The following is a 21,393-nucleotide window of genomic DNA, read 5'->3' as shown; positions in this document are numbered from 1 at the left end:
TCAGATCAATCTGTGGATTTCTTTCAAAGATTATAAGGATGCACTATGCAAATGACTCCTACCTGTGAGTTCTCTCTTTGCAGTTTGGCCCCACCGCTCTCTGCACCCCCTTCTCCTCTCGACTCAGACTTGGATTTTTTCATGGTCAAACCATCGTCCTCCTCATCCAGATCGTTGTCCTTGTCGTCTCCCCAGTCTAGCTTCAGCTCGTCATCCTCCGCCTTAACTATCGGCTGGCTCCAATCCAAAACACCCACGCTATCGTTTCCTCCCCACGCGTGGGCAGGGGCTGCTGGGGAGCCCCAGTCTAACCCTCCCTGGGTTCCATTTTCCAGGGGTTTGTTTGGGTTTAAGTTGGACTTGGATGAAGCTTTGCTAAGCGGTGAGGATCCAGATTTCTTGGTAATCTTGGGGATCTTGGAGAGAACTTCTAAAGCCAGAACTGGACATCCCACCTACAGAAAATGTATACATCATTAAAACCATGTCTAAACACTTGTTTTTTGTATATTATTATTTATAAAACCAAAAAACTGGACCAGTATGAGGTGCCACAATTTCCATCCAAGCTCACCTTGAAGTGTGCATTGGCAGTGGTGAAGAAGAGTTTGCGTTCTATAAGGTTGATCTCATCTGTACTGCTTTTCTCAGTGGTGAGGCCCATACTGGCCGCCGCCCCCTCTGGACATGCAAAGTGGCGGCGGATGATCAAGGGGTGTGTCCTCAGGTAGTTGTAGAAACTAAAAACCACCGGATTGCAAGATTTCACCATGACATCTACGACAGAAGAGATGAAACCAGAATGAACAGACAGGTTCGAGCGAATCTTTGATGTGAAATCCAGTCGGAAACGTCTAAACAAACCGACCAGGGTTCTCGTCTTCCTCTTTGGGGATTCGCTCCAACAGCGTGTCCAGTGCTCGGGTATAATCCTTCATAATCCAGTAGGCTATGCTGCGGAGGAAGGGGTCGGGGTGTAACTTAGAGCAGTGGTAACCACTACCGTCCCGGTTACAGCCCAGGACCTTCTCATGAAGGAGACCTTGGCAGGTCGAAGACTTCTCAAAGTCAGCCTCATACAGCCTCGCTACGATCATTGCTAACTGGAGATCCTCCATCTTCTCCATTAACACCTACAAAACACAGAGCAGCAGGACTGGTGAGGCTGGGTTGAAACAGTAGTTTTTTTTCTTTTGTTTTTTACTTTTCATTTGTTTTTTTTTCCTGAGAAACAACTTTATAACGAAAAAATGTAACAAATAATAAAGTGTTCTGTAACCACACATGGAGGTCACGTTTCCATTTCTTTTTTTGGATATCTGTGTGTTGTTGCTGTGGGATATGAAATCTCAGTCCAAGGAAAGCTATGTAGGCTCTGCATGCATCTTATCAGTATAATTTAGACTTCACTAATATGATATAAAGGCTGTCCAGCTCTCCCAGTAACAGATATCTGCAGTGTTGCTGATCCATTAAATTTACTCTCATAGGGACACACACAATCCCCATTTAGTTCCCACGAAACAAGGCTATGGCCGGGACTCAACACATTTCTTTTTTCTGAGTTCATATTCTCCAAAATGAAAAACAAAAATGAAGCACACACAGAAGAATGAGTTTAAAAATCTAAAATAGATTTGGTGCAGACCCAACATTTACGAGATACATCTTGGAATCACCTCTATGGCATCTTTGAGTGATCCAGCCAGTAGGAAGAAAGCAGCGGATTGCTCAAAGCGCTGCTTTCCCAGCAGGGAGAAAGCGTTTTTCAAAGCTGCCTTTCGCCAGCGGTCTTCACTGAAGTTGTTCTTGAAGAACTTAGTCATCTTCTCATCGTGCTGGGACCTGAGAGACGTACGCCAATGAGCTTACTGAAAAATGACGGCAAGCGATTTCAAAATATTGTGTTCGTAAACCAGTAGTCTAACCTGAAGAGTCCCCATAGGACAGCTTTCTTCTTCATAGCCAAGTAGAACAGAGCAGCATCCAAAGGGTCATTGTGTCTCTGGAACGCAGCTTTGCCTAACTGATAACACACAAGTGTCACAGTTTACATTTACAATTACATCTTTTTCTTATTGGAAGAATCTGTTCACTTCAGGATCAAACAGGAACAAAAGTATTTAAATACTTCAAATATTGTCTCGTCAGAGTAAATACTTCCTTTAACTTTAAAAAAAAAGATATGTATAGTACCTATTTTCTTTGATTTGCATTCTTCTTTATAATAACCCTAGTTGCATATAATTATACATGTAGACTCCTTAAAGGAAATTATTTTTTGTGCATCAATACAAAAGTTAATGCTTGTCTCAAGAAAAAAAAGCCTTTGAATTTTGTAGTTAAAACAATAACTATGATTTGTTAATTAATCTCAATGTCTGTTTTATTGAAAAATACTGCAACTTTCTCTAAAAACATTAGTGAAAAGAAAGGTGACACTGTCAACACACTAATTTTTAAAAATCTTGTGTTCTTGTACCTTCTCAACCATTTTTCGCAGCGTGTTGATGTTTCGTATCCACCAACCCACTCCCACAGCTCTGAGCTCAGACCACTGAGGGTCCCCTCTCTGCATGGCTGGGATCATGTTCAGCAGCTCTTCCTCTGCCTCCGAATGAAAGGCCCATGCAAAGTGGCACGTTGATAAACCTGCCGCAGGGGAACCACAGATATTATTGTTGTAGAGAACAGCATTTAGGAATATGTGTCATATTTATGTCACAATATCAGCACAGCGACGGTGAGTTTTACCCTGGTGGAGAAGCTGCATGCGGTAGAGGGGCGGGAGAGACGTTAACAGGCACGTATGGAGACGCATTGCCAGCAGGTACCTGAGTCCACACTCATCAAGAGCCTCAGCACCTGCACAAACACAAAAATCATCTGTTATTCTAGCTAACGCTGGTGTCAAAACAGCAGGCAGAGAGCAAAGCTCATTAAATATCCAGTATCACTTGGGTTCATGAAATGCCTTCAGAGGCAGAGGTGTCCCTGAACCTTCATACTCTCTCTATGCTTACTTTACCCAGGAACAACCTGCTAATGTCTTCCCCTCAAAAGACTAAATAAATATGATGGAAAAATGAAGAAAAAACACAAAGATAATGGAAATAGAGCAGAGTGTTTGTATACATGCGGCTGAAGCAGAACGGTACAGGCACTGTTTGTGTTAATTAAGACTTGATGGCTGGAGATTAACTGTATCCAGGAACACGCAGTGAAGAACAATTATGCTTACATTTTACAAGTCATTAAATACAATCTATTTCCAAGGGTGAATGTTACTGCACTGGTAGACACTGGTACAACATGCCAAAACACAATGCAAGTTTATAAAGCAGGGCTGTGTCTGTTTGAGTTTGTATTGTCACAGGTGTCAAATGAAGGAAAGCATAAAATTCAACAATTAAATATGATAAAATGAGAGCGAGTTGTGTAAACTGTTTGGAAAAATAAAAAAGTGAAAATACATAATATTTTATGTCACTAAATCAATAAAATGTCTATTTAGCAGTTGCAAAATTCTGTAAGAGAGTCTCGAACTCAAGTTGGCCTTGTTGCATTAAATTATTTGTACTTTTTGTTATTTAATTTACTATACATATCACCAATATGATTGAAACCTTGAGACAGAAACATAAGAAGAGACCTGTGTACTGCTGATCAGTGGAGGTGGCGACTTCTGCGCTGGTGGTTGCTACGGTATCAGCCAAGGCCACCAAGAACATCTGTTCTAGTCTGGTCAGGCCTGGCAGGCTGGAGTGCATGAGGTGACTGGATAACACCTGGAAACACAAAGTGGAAACGTGATGAAGGACACAGACAACACACTCACGACGACAGATCAAAAGGCACAGCTACGTATTGATGGGATTTTTATAGTCTCAGCTGTAATGTGAACTAAATAACAGTAATTGAAAAGCTGAAGTTACTTGGGTAACCTGAATTAACATAATCTGGTAATATGAAACGATTACATTGTTTATTAATTCATAGAAATCAGAGGATTGGCATACCTGGTTATTATTGTACCATTATTACTGTGTTCTTACAACACTATTAACAATACCACGATATTACATCACTATTAATCAAAAATAATTCCAATCCAACTCATGAATGACAATTACATTTAGAATTTTTTCAGACAGTGCAATAGCTAATTTGCTAATGAGATTATTCATTCACCCATGTGTGTGTGTTTGTCAGCAGGTTGACATTGTAAGTTTTTTTTTTTTTTTTAAATAAAATCCACAACTTGCCAGGGAATAAAACGTGGATACAGATGAGAAAATAAAGCATATTTAGGGAGCTTCAAAATGAATAAAAGAAAATCTGGATGTACTGGTTGTTTTAAAAAACAAAATAATGAAAGACTTAACAGTTTGACTTCAGATGAGGATTAACTGATTCAACACTTTTCATCGTTCTAGTTGCCTTTTTTTCAACGGTTCAATACCTGAGCATGCTCTGGTCCAAAATAGGTAGGTCCATACTGAGAAAGGTTAATAACTCGAGACTTTTTCTCTGGTTTGTCGGTGGCAAAGTTCACAAAGTCATCTGTGGTAACTGTTGGAACCTATTAACATGAGAAAAAATGAGTTAATGGTGTCAGCGAACCACACCTCTGACCACAACAAACAACTTAAATGTCCCCACCTGGAAGAGGTCAGAATACTGGTCCTCGTTGGACTTCTGTGATCCTTCACCATCAGCCACTTTGGCTCCTTTAGCCGCTTCTTCTGCCCCCTTGTATGAGGTGTCCAGGTCCGCCAGCATGAGGGAATAGAGGGGCAGGGGGGGGATGGAGTTGATCTCCGTGTAGTCCCTGCCTCCGTCGCGGCCGGCCACGATGGTGTCTTTGGCTGTGCTGCCGGTCACGCTGATGGTCCGGGACAGATGTCTCCTGGCTCCGCCCTCACCTGCCTCCACATCCCTCACAACTGCGACTTCTCCAGCAATGCACTTAACCAGGTGAGCTAGTATGGCCTAACGCATAGAAGAAAACAGAACATCGATCCTGTTCATGTGATCCATGGTTTCTAAATCCATCTGGATTCCCAGTGCTGGACTCTGGTCTACCATAGATTCACAATTTATCCTTTTTTTAGGCAGAAGCAGTCTTACCTTGGCCCGGCGAACCTTGCCCAGGTCCATTAGTTCCAGCAGCTGGGTGGGATGGTACTGGGGTAGAGTAGGGGACAGCGAATGAGCTGCTTCAAACAGTCCTCCTTCCTGAAGACCTGCTGGGGCACGAAGGGCCTCGTCCACCGCGGCGCTCCCTTCAAACACACTTTTAGACCTAGATCTTCCCTCATAGGCTGAGGACGAGCCCCCGATTTGACCTCCGGTAATGTCTGCGGATGACAGGCTGCCCTCCTCTCCCTCACCAGGCTTTTTGTCCTGGTGCCACTGCGCGTAAACGTGCATTTCACAGTCCATGCCGACCACCAGGATGCCATCCCTCACCCAGGACAGGGAGACCGGTAGAGACAGCGTGCCATCCACAGAGGACAAGAGGTCCACAGACCGGAGCAGGATCCACCGTGAGCGAATCCCCTGTTTGATACTGCCCCCTAGAGGAAGGGTGATAACAGCCACTCCATCCTTGCTGCTAGTTTGCTCGTTGACCATGCCAGATATTCGGCCGTACATCAGAATGTTGGAACCAACTCCCACGGTCAGGATGTGAGAGCCGTCCTCCTTTGACAGCCAGTCCAGATGGACATAGTGCTTGATGTTTGGGGAGCTGTGGTCTCTACTCATGTAGAGGTCATTCCTGGTATGGAGAAACACATGAGACACCCATACTGGTGTACACACAGTGACTGAATACACAAACACACAAGCAGAGCCCCCCCTGACCTGCTGTAGACAAAGAGGTTGGAGTCCACACTGACTCTCGGGTCCAGTGTTGTTGACGGCCTCGTGAAGTCGTCCAGGTGGAGAGTCTGTTCTAAAACCCACTCTGAGCCGCCCGTAGACTCACACTCATAGATGGACACGTGCATGGAGAAGTCCTCTGCAGACCCCAGCAGCTGGAAACAAGTTTGACATCTTCAAATGTCTTAATTCTAATAGAACACATGTGTCAAACTTCAGGCCCGGGGGCCAAATGTGGCCTGCCACATCATTTATGTGGCCCGCAAGAGCATTAAAGGTCAGTGTCTAAAAATAAATAGGTGAAAAGTGTGCTTTGATCAAAAACTACATTTCCCACAATGCATTAATTCAGCCCATTTTAACTTTGACACAAGCATTTTGAACAAAATTAACGTCCTAACTTGTGTTTGATGTTATTTTTCTTTATTTACTTGGATATCTGTGTAGGTTCTCAGTCATCCAGGTCATGGTTATCCAAAAGCTGTTGAGTCGATCCTTCTTCTTTTCTGAAGAAGAACTGAAGAAGTCTCTTGGAGGAGAGACGAAATGTCTTCAAGAACTTTCTTAACGTCCAGTGGATCGACTCAACAGCTTTTGGATTTACTTGGATAGTTTGATCCTTGATTGATGGAGTTCTGTGGGTTTAATAACCTGTTATAACAGAGCAACAAGCAAATATATGTTTTCTGTGTAACTGTAATGTTGGTAACTTTATTAAATAATAAATTTAGTTATTTAACATTAAGGAGTAGTTATATTTGTTTTACATTACACTGAGTTACATTTAGTTACATTCATTAGTTACATCTGGCCCTTTGAGGACAGCCGTTATCCTGTTGTGGCCCTGGGTGAAAAGGAGTTTGAGCCCCTGTCTTAGAATGTGACACTATGACCGGTGCAGCTCCACATACAGAACTACACTGCAGCTACTGATAGTTTTCAAATCTTCGTTCCAAAACAGCTTTTAAAATCTAGTACAGATTTCAAAAGCATCACAGTGAGAACACTGCATCCTTCTTTTTATAAAATAATTCCACTTCAAATTTTACATCACAAAAGTCAATAAAAAGTTAAATTCTAATTTCCTACCTGCCCTTGTCGTGGTTTCTTAAAGGCAACGGCCAGCCTGCCAGTGTAGGAGCAGGAGACGGCCACAGGCCGTCCGGAGACGCTCACAGCACTGTTGTTGTCTTCCTCCTCGTTCATCAGCGCCCAAGGCTGCCAGCGGTACACCCGGTTGTCCCGGTCGTCTTCACTGTAGCCATCGTCACACTCCACTGCACAGTGCCAGAACCGCACCCGAGAGTCAGAGCAGGTGGTAACTATCAGGTATGGAGCCAGGCAAACGGGGTAGATAGAGGAGGAACTCAGGTGGCCTGGAAGAGATGATTCCAGGAATGTTACCTCAACCAATGTGAAGCTGTTTGGTAGTTCATAATTCTAACTTTTTATGGATTGAGTTTACAGGTTTACAGACAGAAAACAAACAAGTAGAAGCATTTCTCACATGTAATTTATTACAATAACTGTCTACACCACGTCTGTCAAACTCATCTTCACTGAGGGCCACATCAGCATAATAGCTGTCCGCAAAGGGCCAGATGTAACTAATAAATGTAACTAAATGTAACTAAGTGTAATGTAAAATAAATGTAACTACTCCTTAATATTAAATTAAGGAGAATGTTAACTCTGAATTTACTACTTATTCAAGTTAAACAATCACACATTCATACAGTCAAACAGAAAAAATATGTTTCTTAGTTGCTGTTTTAACATAAATCCTTTTAATTTGTCCATCAATCAAGGATCAAACTATCAAATAAATAAATAAAAATAAAATCAAACACAAGTTAGGACATTAACTTTGTTCAAAATGTACTCTGGCCTTTTCTGGTCTTGCGGGACACATTAAATAATGTGGTGAGCCACTTTTTGGCCCCCATATACTGTATAAAAAATAGAACTTTTAGGAACTTTACAGCAAATTTTTACATATTCACTATAATATGACTACAATAAGATATTGTGATCCATCCCAACCTGCAGATGGGGTCGCTCTGGTAACCTCCACCCCATGTGGCAGGTCAAGCCGCTTGCTGTACACCAGCTCAGAGCTGAGGATGAGTTTGCTCGCGGATTGCAGGTTGGCTGTAGAGGCTGACCGCGGCAGAGGTCTGATAGGAGAGGTCTCCGGAGACGAGTCGGGATTCATGACTTGATTGGGAACATTTAGCTGGCTTTGGAAGATGTAATCTGGACCGGGTTCATCTAGATAAAGAGAGTACGTTAAATCATAGCTGGTCTTCACTTCAGTAGACTATTTGTGATGTGTGAACCGCGCGCTCACCAACACAGGCCTGCACAGACTTGAGGTGGAGGTGCCACATCTGAAGTACAGAGTTCCTGTTGAGATCCTTTTCTATCACTACCAGGAAGAACTTCTCAGAGAACGGGGCAGGTTGGTAATCTGTTTAATTAAAAAAATAATTAGTGTCTAATTGCCGCTTAAAAAAAAAAAGAAGAAGAAGATTAAGGGGTGTGCTGTACCGTCACCAGATGGAAAGGCCGGTGGGTACACTCCAGGCTCTTTCTGGGGTTTGTAACCTAGAATGAAGTCCTCTTGAAAGACATGCAACAGCTGGGTGTTGGCGCCACACTGGATGCACATGGAAACAGAAAAAAGTTATGACTTTCATCAGGTTTCATAATTTCCACCTCGTATTTGACAGGACTAGGCTGTGAAATACCAGAGCGGCTGCTAACCTGGTTTGTGATGACGTCCAGTTCTATGATGCATCCGGGTCTGGCAGTGGACTGCTGGCTGACAATGTTGAACACCTCGCCCACTAGTTTCTAACAGACATATATAAAACAATCAGCTACGCATTTGATGAAGAGCATTTGAAACAACACGGTGAAAACTGATGATTTAAAGGAAGGCCTAAAGTCTAGTGGTGGCTCTATAACACACACTCACACACACTTACTATGACGGATAAGTTTGAATGTCGATTGTGTACTACTTTTTTTTGTTTAAAATCTTTGTTTAAAATAGAATGGGGGAAAAAAAATCTCTCAATCGAGACAGGAAGTGAACATCTTCTTTCAGCAGCTTTTAGCGTTTCCACTCACAGATGTTTCGGGATCAGACAGCTCATCCAGTAGCTTTCTGGCATCAACCACAGCTTGATAGAGACGCAGGTTTTTACCATCTGATGCCACAAAGCAGGCACTGGCACTGTTGCAGTAAGTTCCTAAAGGACACAACACAGCTTGTATGAAAAGTCAGTCGGCGCTAATCAACATTAAATAACATTTTGGCTGCAGCATATTTTCAATTTGAAGAAATCGTTATCATTGGGCAGCAGGAGAAAAGTCACAGATGGAACGATGGTACTGTTTTCAAAGTTTTCATGTCTTCCACAAGCAGCAGAAGCTTTACAGAAACTAGAATACACATTATAATGGCTGGAATCCATTGCATACTGTTTGTATCTTATACTTTGATTCAATTTGAACTGACAGACTATAAAGAGCCAAATGTCACTTCATATCACACGGTAAAGAAGAAGCTGAGATGGTTCAGCAACAGAAAAACAACTCAACTTCCCATTAAGTTCTAAATAGTTAATGTCAGATAAGAAAATTTCATCATCAACTGAACTTCAAAAATTTCCATCACATCAAAAGTCCTTAATGTGTTTACCAAGTACAGAGCTGGGAACTAATGTAGGCAGCCAAGCAACGTTGCTAAAGGCCGAGGTGTGCAGAGAGTTTATACGGGCCAGTTCAGAGACCCCTCCAGTGCAGGATAGTGGCCCGATGTGGTCCACCCTCCACAAGATCAGCTCACTGTAGATGGCATTGGGGTCATGGAAGGTTCTTGTAGCTGCATTTCGAAGCTGCTTCCTGCCAGAGAAGAAGGAAGTCGTTAGAAATCACATTTAAGCATCATCATGCCTATTCTTTCCTCTGCTCTTTCTCATTGGGTCTTTTTTACCATCTTCTCTCTGTTCTGTACCTGGGAAGTCCCTTTGGTAAAGCAAAGGTAGGAGGCTGCTCTCCTTCCATACTGCCGGGGGCCGAGGGAGGGGTGAGCAGCGCGTTATGGTGGGAGGAGGTCAGTAGAAGGGGCAGCACTGTGTGGCAAGCCTGGTCGTTCAGGTGGAAGCGGTGGCCGCAGTATCGGAATTTGTGAGATACTGTCAATACGTTGGAGTAGGCAGAACGCTCGGCGAACGTCACCGCCCACTGCAGGCGGGAGGAACAAATTACTACTGTGAGTGAACGCACACAGACAATTTAAAAACAAATAAATATAAGTGTTAAGAAGTGTTCGTTTGGGAAAATCGTTCCACAGCATGCCCATCCTTGGCAGCACGAGTAGTGCATCCCATAATAGCTCAGTTGGTCCCTAACACTGATTTTACCTGGTTGAGCGATCCATCCACATGTTTGGAGACCATCATGACGGCAGGACTGATGCCGGGGCGAGGGTTGGGCGACGACGCCAGAGCGGGTGAACCCAAACCAGCCGAGGTCGAGGCAGAATGGGAGACATGTTGGACCATCCTCCCCTGCTCTCCCAACCTGGCACTCCCCCCCTCAGTCAAAGTGCAGGCATACATCAGGATATTTTTGCTTAGTGAGTTGGCATCTCCCGTAGGAAATGCCACCGGAATACGAGAGGAGAAGGACACCTGGTGGGAGCATCGAAGGAAGTTTTAGAAATAAGAACAAACACATTCTCTATAGTTGTACAGCCTTAAGGAAGACATTAACTAATTTAGATCAACCACTGTGACACCAGCTAACCAGTTTATGAGTAAAAACCTTAACCTCCCTCCCTTTAACCCTCGAACTAAGTTTTATGAACCCCTGTCAAGCAGTTTTTATGTCATCCTGTTAAGGAATAAAGAAAAAAACAGCCTGCATTGACAAAATAGCCTCTTAATTAAACAAATATTTCTATTCAATGAATAACATAAGTTTATAAACCTAAAAATGTGCAAAATTAATAATAAAAATGTATAGTTTAAATAAAGACACACACAAAATTTAATCATAGATCAAAACTGGGCTCCAAAAATAAATAATACTTTTATAAAAGACCTTCATGGTTGAATATCAAAGGTACAAACTGTGAAAAAACAATTAATAAAATAATAATATAATATTAATAAATATGTTCAGCCTAGTGTGGAAACTGCAAGATGACTACAAAAGCAGTTTCATGTTCTTAACTTTCTGCTCACCTGAACCTGCTGGAAGATTCCCTGGTTAAATTCATCCAAGTACTTCACGTGCCAAACCAGGAAGGAGCCGTCGGACGGGTGGATGGTGAACAGCATGTCTGGGCTTTTGTTCCATTCAATGGTCAGCGTCTCCATCTTCCTCTCCAGCAGCATGGAGGGCAGCGGCATGCTGGAGCTGGACCCCGGGGACGACGCTTTGGTGCTCCCCTGCTCCCCCGGCTCGCCCTCTTCACCGAGTTCGGAGGAGGCTTTGTCTGACATCTCGTCCAGGTCTGCATAGCGAGACAAAACAGGATCAGAATCAGAAAATTTTTTATTGCTAAGTACAGTAAAGTTTACCATATGAGGAACTTGACGCGGTGTTGGTGCATTACAAGGTGGAAGTGGATAATGATGTGGTTTTGACACAGTTATGTTTTAAGGAACGTATGTTGACTAGGTTGCAGGACGTACCAAAGTCGAACTTCATGGGGGATCCTTCGGGCTCGAGGGGGTCCTCAGTGGGCTGCTCCAGCTGCTGTTCGGAGATTTTACGGAGCTGCAGCATGAAGAGGTCCATAGAGGAGGTGAAGCTGAGGTCCTTATTGTTGAGCCAGTGAACCACAAAACCTCCTCCACCAGAGCCATCGTCTGGGTTGAAAACTGCAGACTCGGCAAGTACTGGTGGAATATCTGACAGAGGAAGAAGAAGAAAAGACAAGGAAGACACATAAATGGATGATATGGTTGAGAAAAAGATAAATGAATTGTAAAATATGTTTAGATGAATCAGAGCTGCACTTAATAAGTGGTTCAACTAGTTCAAAAACAAGATACTTTACCGGTGTTGGGGTTAATACTGGCTGAAATATGGAAGTGGCATAGTGCATTAGCATGATGAGCAATATGGCGGTGAGTGTGAGCATCCTGTGTGCCAAGCTGAGAGGGCAGCAGCTCGCTGTGTGCAACTAGAGCAGAGGACCGTCGCCGACCACGGCGCAGATGCTTCAGGTGGTGGATTGACTGACAGAGTGAAGCACAGAAAAAAAAACTTGTTAGATCATTTCATTTCTTTCTAATGAATTACTTCATGAGATCTGACCGAGCGTACCTCTAAAGCATGCTGAATCTTGTCTTTATTGCCTGCCAGACCCGGCAAGCTGGAGCTGAAAGTGTGTGTGTTCTCAGAGATTTGTCCTCCAAGTAAACTATCTTCTGGAAGCAGAGTCTCTGACCACAACCGACACACACCATCCTCACAGGAGGTCAGCAAAACATTGCACACTGAACCCCTGGGGAGAATACGAGAATGCATCGGGTTTATGCAGCAGTTTATCTTTTATCAGTCTGTTCATGTAGGTATTTATATACACTAGTGTGGCTTATTCCACACCATCTCTACAGTATTATTTCTGGAGAAAAACAAAACTAACAAAAACAAAAAAAACAAGACACAAGGTGCATCTTATGGTCAGAATGAATTATACTGTCCAAATAATAATTATAATACAGTGGGAGTTTATATGGGTGGAATATTTAACGTCTTCAAATTTTCACTGCATGAGAGTAAAGAAAAAAGAGTTTGAACATGACTTGAAAATAAAAAAACAAAACACTACAACCGACACAGAACATTTCTTCTTCTTTCCTTTCAGTCGAACGGAAACAAAATTCGACTGCCTTGTAATTATGAAAAACTAAGTGTAATGTGAAACTTATATAGAGGACACTTGCAGCAAATACTACTGACTGTGAGATACAGGACTGAAATATTTTGATCAAAATACAACTTCTTTAAAAATGATAACGACTCAGCCCTGCTTCTTGCATGTGTTACTGTTCCTGCAGGCTAAATGCTAATTCAACCTAAATGATAACGACTTGCACTTCCCAATTTGCAGGATCAATATGCATGTGGAAGATTTTGAAAATGGAGCTGCATTGAAAGCAGAATTTTTTTGAAAGAGTAAAGAAAAAAAATTCTCAATTTTCAGCAAAAAATACTCACGTTGCACCAAAACGAACTACGTGTCTGAATCGGTTGTGATTGTGAGCATGCTTTTCTTACTTGGGCATAAACTTGCTGGTCTTCCTCCAGGACACACCAGTGACTGAGCGAGGATGGGCCAGGTAAACGAAGGAGAAGTGAACAGGGGGAGGCTTTTTATCGAGGAGGTCCTGGACCACCACTGCAGAGCGCCAGCCCGTGGTGGGATACCACACCTTGAGTAAACAGTCATCCTGTACGTGCAAGCACGCATTAACATATGTCACATGAAATCATAAACCCATTTACAAACTTTTTTTTTTTGTTTAAAATCTATCAATATAAACTGCTTACCTTCCCAACAGTTGCAAAGTACTCCCCATCAGGAGACCACTTTGCAACGTGAACAGATGCAGCTGTCCTGAGAGAAACACAAACATCGAACATAATATCAGCTATATTGACTTCTCCATGGGGGGGAGGGGGAGTTCTCCTATGAGCTGTTAGTGTGAGTGTGTGTGTTTGTTCACTTTGTGTACGGGTCATGGTAAGTTATTTTAGTGGTTGCACTTCCCTTTTGTAGATTCCTTCCTGAGAATGGATGCGTATCATCAGATGTCAATTACTAATAAGGTATTATATGTCTACGACTGTTTGTACAGCTTAAAGCCCAGGCGGACACAAAGGAGCGGCTGACAACAGCATGCAGAAGCCTTTCATGAGAGGCAGGTTGCAGATGAGTTTGGATAATCAGTAACAGCTCATAAGACTTTCACGAGTGAAAGGGTTGTACTTTCACAACCTTCAAGAGAAAGAATTAAAGCTGACTTGACAGCAAATCAAAGGAGAAAAAAAAGTAGAACAGAATGAAGAAATACACCAGCTTCACATTACCGACAATCTGTTCACTGCTTAGGTCTGTCAGGATGTGTACATGGTTAACCAATGCAATTCCTCGTGTCCAACATGTCACAGCTAAAGCTTACTTGCACTGCCAGACGCAGTTCCAGTCACTGAGGACAGGATGGGACTTGTCTTCGGTTATCTGCCCATCCTCTTCCTCGATCAGAGCGTCTGCCAGAGGCGGAGCCCAGAGCTGCAGCCGTTCAGTTGCAGCTAGGATACGATTCCCTGAGGACACAAAAAGCACCGTGTCAGACACCTCTCGTCCCACGTCGGCAACTACAATACACACGAGCCGCGTGCACGCTGTGGCTCTTACATAATGCACGTGTTGGTTGGGACCAAACCTCAGGGGGCTGTAATAGGAGCCGTGCTCAGTGTGATGCTTTCAGTCAGGCGGTCAGTGAATCGGTTAAATACAGAAAACAAAGCACCGACATACCTTGTGGGTCCCAGGCCAGGTTGTAAGTGATGGCATTGAGGAAGAACTGCCCAGTCTTTTGCCACTGATAGTTAAGCTGCTGTAAGCAATACACAACATGCAATTATTATTAACACCCAACAGTGATTAAGGCCACTAGGTGCTGATTAAAAGGACCTGAACTGGTATGAAACGCTGCCGTTCATGCTCACCTTGTGGCGTTTGTTTGGGTTGGTAGAAAGAGGTTCAAAGATGCAGACTGTGTTCCCGTATGATGCAGCGATCTAAAAATAAAAGAGCCGCGTTCATCATCACAACATTACTCAACCCATCAGTGCTTCTGCACAGCCATTACCACAGGAAGAGGGGCAGGTGGGGAGTGGTGCTGCAGGGCTCCTAGGTGCACCTGCACCAAAAAAATCGGCATCCCACTATAGATTTTATTTGCACCAGTGCTGCCTTTGACACCGACTATATAAAATATTCTTTTAAGTGGGTTTTATGCTGTTGCTTATCTGTTTATGTGTGTGTGAACACACATTCCTCTCACACAGATGACAGAAGATGTGAAAAAACCCAACTTGAACGCATCGTCTTCCTAATTTGAATGTTGACTTTTATTTCTTTTTGTCCACTTAATTATAAACTTCTTTTTACCACGTGGAAAAAGAACAAAAATGATTTCAGAATGTATCTCAGTGTGACATCAACGCTTACCCTGCCGAGCTGGTGGGAGCACTCCACACAGCCAACCTGAATGTTTCCGTTCTGAGCTCCAGGGATAATCTGCACACACTCAAAGTCACCGGCCAGGATCACCACATCACAACCTGAGCCATAGGCCTGGAGAAGAGACAGGAGCAGGATAACACATCAAAAAACAATGTTTACATGATATAAAATACATTTAAGATCACATAACGTCTTACAAATCATTATTTCGACTTATTACTAAAAATTATTTTCTGCTTTTCTTCAACATTTAAGACAATCAATGATGAAGTGTTGGCTTTTTTGGACAACTGGTGGGAAAAAAAGTGCTTTGAAACCAGACTTTTTGGACATTTAAACCTTCTTAAAATAATCTGAACATCAAACCATACTGAAAACCAACATTGGTTGAAGTCACTTTTATTTTTACATGTTGTCAAATCAATAAAATGATTAATCAGCAAAGATTTCATTCTTTTAATAGGTTGTAACTCATGAAAAGAAGCTGCAGCAGTAAATATAACGTCTTAAACCCACTCAGATCATCACAGCACTCAGAGGCAGCATTATGAATATTGCATAAGCTGAGTGAAATGTTCCAGGATTAGCACCGCATGGCAGCGACAACCATGGCTTTGACAGGGAAACAAATGAACACAAACGACCGAATAGAAAGGTAAATCTAAATTATATCGTGAAGATGAACACCTACTCTAGTGCAATATATGGATATACAACACATGCAATGCTGTTGCTCGCGTCAGGGAAACAGATAGTCAGCGGCGGCAGCACCTGGGAGACAGACGAACCTTGAAGCAACAGTACAGTCAGGACGGCTCGTGTCTTTTATTATTCAGGAGAACAGGAGGAGAGGCCAGGAACCGCTGGGTCAGACAGCAGGACAACATTACGCCATGTCTTATAATATATAGTGAGATTATCCATTTTATATTATTGTTGGCGTATGAATGTGAGAGGGGAAGAAAGAAAAGAGAGGGAAGCGCAGTCTGTGCTTTATTACTACTGCAGCGTTTCCTCCTGCACATTACAGCTGGAATTAAAAGCGGTCACCGTCATGCACCGTCTAGGACTGCTCTGCACCCATGGAACACACACACACACGCACGATCATTTTTTCAGGAGGTAAACTGGATCTGTAAGGCCTGGAGCCAGACTGCATTTGTAGTACGGCGTCATAATTTCTTTTTCCCATTCAGAAAGTGTAATAATATGCAATAATTCAAGCGAGACAGCTGGACAGATTTGAACCTTGTAACTATTAGTCAGCTAAGAATTCATTAGAATCAAATGAATAAAAGGTCTGCTGGCTCATTCATACCTATTTTATAATTATCTATATTTTTGATTCAGATGCAGACTATGTGAACGTACTCGCATTTAAAACCAAGGATCTGGAGCTCATGAATCCGCTGAACGTTTCCTCCCCGTCGACCATAAAGCTGCTGCCTTTGGATAAATATTACCTGCACCACAATATCAGTGACAGCCACTGCAATGCAATATTAATTTTCTTCAACAACTGTCTAGCGCTGAATTACATTCACCTGCCACTTCGGTGAGAAATGCCGTTTAATAAAAAGCTTCAGATGTATCTGCACAACGCTCCACTTTCACCTTCATGTGTGAGAAAACGGATATGAGTGTGTCAGCTCTATTTGAGGTAACATCATTTTACCAATAATCAATCTGATCTGTTTTCGGGAAAAACTTAGAAGTCAAGATGAACACCCATGTGATATCTTATAATGAGTGTGCCTCAGTATACATCCAACACTAATGCAGGATTTAGCTGTTATTCTGGGTAATTTATTACAAACGGATCACAGTCCTGTGCTTTGATACAAGCAGATAAGAGAAAAGAGTGAGAGATCACTCCAAAATGCCACTGATACACTCTTGCTAACGCAATCATGCGAGTGTTCTGCGACCACAGCTGCTACACAAACTGCCATAAATAACCCCACACCTGAATGCAAAGAGCCATTTCAATTAAGTCTGAAGGAAATCCAACATTCCTATTAAAGGTGCAGCGAGTGTTTCATTAATAGGGCCTCATCTCATGACGCGGAAATGCTTGAGATTCTGCAGAATCCAAATATAACTGAATGTCCCTCTATGGGAAAAACTGCATCTTCTATCAGCCAATTTTCAGCACTAAGAAAATGTGATATAAATCTTCTTAATTCTTCAATTAGACAGTTAAAAAATGTATATGTATATAAATATATATACAGTAGAACCTTGACATACAAGCAAAGTTTTTTGAGTTAAGATCCGTCACTCGCTCCATATTTTTCTTTGATATACGAGAAAAAAATCTGATCTTAAAGTTGTGCTTCGGGACAACATCTCGTTGGTGGATGGACACAACATCAGCTGAGACCACATCTCGGTTCTTTCCCACTTGTTCTCCATAGAGTAAAGGCTTAACTCTCATGTGCTTGTGATTTTGCATGTCTTTTCATACTTTATCCTTTTTTATTTAACTTAAATATAGTTATTTATGCACAGGAAAACCATGCATGTCTACTGGTTGATGAAAAAAAAATTTAAATTATAATTTAGGGGCTTTGGGACTTTTCAAGGCTGGAATGGATTATAATGATTTTAGTTATTTTAAATGGGGAAAATTAATTTAAGATACGAGTTGTTTGACTTACGAGCTCAGTCAAATTAAACTCCTATCTCAAGGTATCTATCTACTGTATATAAATATATAATAAGTACATAAAACATGCCTTGATGAGATGTGCATTGTCTCTCTATGCTTTGTAAGTGTATAGAATATTATTTTTAACTGATGAGTCATCAGATGCTCTGAATATCAAAGCGACATAGCATTTACATTACATTTACAACCACATCTAAATAACCCAGGAAAAAAAACTGTAAACACTCCTTCAGGTGAAAACACATTTGAAAAATACTGAACAATCTAAATATGTGTATTTCAATATTTGCTCATATGCTGATATATCGAAAAGTAAAGAATGATCAAAATCAACAGAGATGAACGTGAAACCCAGTAGAAGCCTGTGTGTGTGTGTGTGTGTGTGTGTGTGTGTGTGTGTGTGTGTGTGTGTGTGTGTGTGTGTGTGTGTGTGTGTGTGTGTGTGTGTGTCTCACGGTCAGGCCTAGGACCCTTAGGGGTCATTGTGAGTGTAACTGGACATGATGTCTGGTGTTCTTCAAATATCCTCTCAGACAGAGAAAATAAGCGCTCGCCATAGAATTGAAGCCCCTCTGGCGTTGTGCAAGGCTTCAGCCTCATCACCAGCTTCGTCTGAATGTGGCTGAGCAAATATGACCCTCGGTACAAAGACCATTTGTTTATATTCGAACATCCTTGATCTGGGGGGGGGGGGTCAGCATTAAGGGAAAGGGGAACAACTCCTCTGGACGTCTGGGACAGAAATAAACTGGTGGTGAACGTACAAGTATTTCATTACGAAAGAAAAATAACTACCTTCTAACTATCACCGATAATCAGTCAGTAACTACAAGCATTAAGTGTGAATGTGAGAATAAAAAGAGCTTATCAGTCATCGTTGCCATATTGGCAGTGAATGTACAGCATAGGCTTTGGGAGTCAGTAAATCCATGCTGCAGCCTCTCAAGACAAAAAGTCTGCTCTGTTTTTCATGAACTGCTGGAAAAGTCAACAATGCAACCCCAGGCTAAGAGTCGATCTCTGACCCTACTGACAACAAACCCAGTGCTCCTGGACATTGTTCTGGAGGCCGAGCAGGAAAGGCCTGGTCTGCTGTGCAGAGGTGGCAAAAAAAATAAGCTCATTAAATGTGTGCGTTTAATGAGGCTATGATCAGTGTGCTGGGCCTAAATAATGCATGAGGAGCAGCTAACCTATTTTTATTAGTGTAAACAGAGTCATCTTTCCTTCTGTGACAGATCTTTTCATCCAATAACCACATCACAACAACAAAAACAACAACAACAACAAAATGAGCAAATGATGATAATTACTAAACTGAACTACACTTCTTTTCTTTTTGTGCTATTTTTATCCGTTTGGGAACACACGTAATCCTTGAGTTAAAAGTCCTGAAAAACACAGAGCCCCACCTCACATCCTGGCAACAGAATCAGAACAAGAGACGATTTGGCAGCCCGTCTACAGGCTCACAATGTTCTCAGTGTGAGCCCATGGTGGAAAAAAAGCATCGTTTCTTAATAATTTATTGGCTGCACTGCTAGAATATAACTAATGCAGTCATTTTTTGTTTAAACAATAGATTATTACATCTAATGTTTTATATTTCTCTGATCAACTTTTTACCTCTACATTGATCTTTCTACATTTGGGTTCAGCCCTGCTTGATTTAAAAAGCCTCACGACCCACATTCTGTATGTCATACAGTATGGATATTTCTTTAAATTCTATTTATGTATAAACAATTTATTTATAATCTTAGATACTACAACCACTGAAGTCAAAACATGGCTGAAATGATGACAGTTATAATCTTGAACTAGATTCTGACATTATCACGTAATAACAGATTGGGAACATTTTCCCTGCTTCCAATCTTTGTGGACCACAAAACCTACATTCGGGCTAAACGTTATTTCAGAAAAGATGCTGCAGTAATTTTTCCAAATGACTCACTGCATTACCTTTGACAGAAATAGCTTACAGTAAATAAAATATGACCCCCCAAGAGCCAAAGACATGTCAGGGTGAAAACTCAATTTTGCATCAATCACTTAAAAACTACTGCACAGTAATGACTTTTGAGGGTGTTTTTTTCTTGATGGAGCAAGAAAAGATGTTCCAGTCATCAATAAAATCTTCATTATTCAAAAGAAGAACTGATTCATGCCACAGTTCTGCTTCCTTCTATAATTTATTGTAACCTACTGATATGAAGTTCTCCAATGTGCATTGATATGCGCTAAATAAAAATACCAGTAGATTTGACTGCACTAAAAATGACGTCAGGCGGCTCCACGTTTCTCTAACTTGTTTTTGACGTCACCAGAATCCCTTCATGTGTCCATATATGGCTCTCTACGTCACGACTGGCGCAGCTGATGCTGGGATGACAGCGAGCTAATGATCCGTGAGAAGGATTTAACGCCACACGGTTGGGAAGCTAAGCTAGTTGAGAAAGAAACACAAAAAACTACCTTTACGCAATATGCAGTTGGGAAATGTATCAGTTGTGAAATCATGTGTTGTGTGTACTGGAAAATTTAGCCCGTTCCAAGTATTTGCCAATAATGTTTTGCCTGCGCAAAAGGGATTCCCTTGCAATAATTCTAACGTAAAGAGTTGCAGCTAGAGGTCATCGGAGCGTCTTGGAGCGATAAAATAAGAAAAATTACGATTCCTTTGAGAAATAAACACATATTTCAAATAAGTGATTTTTTTTCAAAGGTGCTTTCCTGTCCGTGTCTGTCTGACTGCCGAGGCAATTGATAGAGGGACTTTTTTCGGAGCTGCTCCATCAGTTTCGACTCCCGGTTGGTGAATCCCTCGGTGCGGCAGATGGGCTAGCATACTACCCGGCTAGCTAGCGCGTTAGCTTGCTAGCAAGTCCGCTCCCAGCCAATACAACGCTAGCTAGCTAGCTAGTCAGTCGTTAGCATCAATGGGTGTCAAATATGAAAATCAAATCTCACCGTAAAAGGGATATCAAGCACGCTTCCAACCGAATAGCAGCAGTCACCGGGGTTCACAGCTCCCGTTAGCACCTGATGCAGATGCATTTTCTTCCTATTTTAGCAGCAAAATTGATTTTTAATTATTAATAACGAGTCCACCCTTTAGGTTTCTCCATCTAGTAGCGACAGGGAATTCCATCAGTTTCGTTAGCGTTCCTCTTCCCGGCCTGCCAGTTCCCTCTTCCTCCGCAAACGGTAGGTTTGCAGAGGAATTTTGCGTTTCGGCCCGTGTGAATGTGATCTCCCCCGGCCTGACATCTATTTAGACATGTAAAACTGGCCGCCGGTCGTCTCTCGCTGTCAACACCATCTCTACGATTGATCGTGAGAGCCGAGTCAGTGGGATCTCTGCAGCGAAGCTGACATGCGCGTTCACGACGCCGTCATAGCACGACTGGACGAGCATAGATGTACGCAATCTAGATTAGATCATCGCTACTCAGTTACTCATTTACTGCCTCGTTGGTCTTCTTATCCAATAAAATCTCAGCTGTAGACGGTGTTCTATTAAATATATAAAGTGAGCTAAACGTGCTTTATT

The 21,393-nt window shown here is 42.1% G+C and overlaps 1 protein-coding gene across 6 annotated transcripts in view; it reads right to left on the bottom strand.

The window, feature by feature from the left end:
• dmxl2 (Dmx-like 2) overlaps positions 1-21,194 on the bottom strand; it is a 39,392-nt gene extending 18,198 nt beyond the window's left edge. For 5 of the 6 annotated variants that reach the window (XM_068318839.1, XM_068318858.1, XM_068318869.1 and 2 more), the window contains exons 1-32: positions 20,811-21,194; positions 15,152-15,277; positions 14,647-14,718; positions 14,456-14,534; positions 14,097-14,241; positions 13,465-13,531; positions 13,192-13,364; positions 12,235-12,415; positions 11,966-12,146; positions 11,598-11,816; positions 11,145-11,416; positions 10,320-10,589; positions 9,911-10,140; positions 9,596-9,798; positions 9,022-9,143; positions 8,653-8,742; positions 8,437-8,545; positions 8,237-8,356; positions 7,930-8,157; positions 6,976-7,262; positions 5,869-6,041; positions 5,131-5,782; positions 4,663-4,992; positions 4,463-4,582; positions 3,653-3,788; positions 2,755-2,865; positions 2,483-2,652; positions 1,929-2,026; positions 1,680-1,845; positions 869-1,133; positions 575-777; positions 63-455 (exon numbers count right to left, since the gene is read on the bottom strand). In XM_068318839.1, the coding sequence (XP_068174940.1) occupies positions 63-455; positions 575-777; positions 869-1,133; positions 1,680-1,845; positions 1,929-2,026; positions 2,483-2,652; positions 2,755-2,865; positions 3,653-3,788; positions 4,463-4,582; positions 4,663-4,992; positions 5,131-5,782; positions 5,869-6,041; positions 6,976-7,262; positions 7,930-8,157; positions 8,237-8,356; positions 8,437-8,545; positions 8,653-8,742; positions 9,022-9,143; positions 9,596-9,798; positions 9,911-10,140; positions 10,320-10,589; positions 11,145-11,416; positions 11,598-11,816; positions 11,966-12,146; positions 12,235-12,415; positions 13,192-13,364; positions 13,465-13,531; positions 14,097-14,241; positions 14,456-14,534; positions 14,647-14,718; positions 15,152-15,277; positions 20,811-20,897 (6,078 nt within the window). In that variant the 5' untranslated portion in view covers positions 20,898-21,194. The remainder of the gene's footprint in view (positions 1-62; positions 456-574; positions 778-868; positions 1,134-1,679; positions 1,846-1,928; positions 2,027-2,482; positions 2,653-2,754; positions 2,866-3,652; positions 3,789-4,462; positions 4,583-4,662; positions 4,993-5,130; positions 5,783-5,868; positions 6,042-6,975; positions 7,263-7,929; positions 8,158-8,236; positions 8,357-8,436; positions 8,546-8,652; positions 8,743-9,021; positions 9,144-9,595; positions 9,799-9,910; positions 10,141-10,319; positions 10,590-11,144; positions 11,417-11,597; positions 11,817-11,965; positions 12,147-12,234; positions 12,416-13,191; positions 13,365-13,464; positions 13,532-14,096; positions 14,242-14,455; positions 14,535-14,646; positions 14,719-15,151; positions 15,278-20,810) is intronic. The other variant, XM_068318847.1, reaches the window with a different exon arrangement.
• Positions 21,195-21,393: the final 199 nt, after the last annotated feature.

The sequence above is a fragment of the Antennarius striatus genome, chromosome 1 (assembly GCF_040054535.1).
Source record: "Antennarius striatus isolate MH-2024 chromosome 1, ASM4005453v1, whole genome shotgun sequence".
In the NCBI taxonomy this organism is placed as follows: domain Eukaryota; kingdom Metazoa; phylum Chordata; class Actinopteri; order Lophiiformes; family Antennariidae; genus Antennarius; species Antennarius striatus.
Note: the sequence above shows the minus strand (reverse complement) of the source record. Positions and strands in the feature narration are given on the sequence as shown.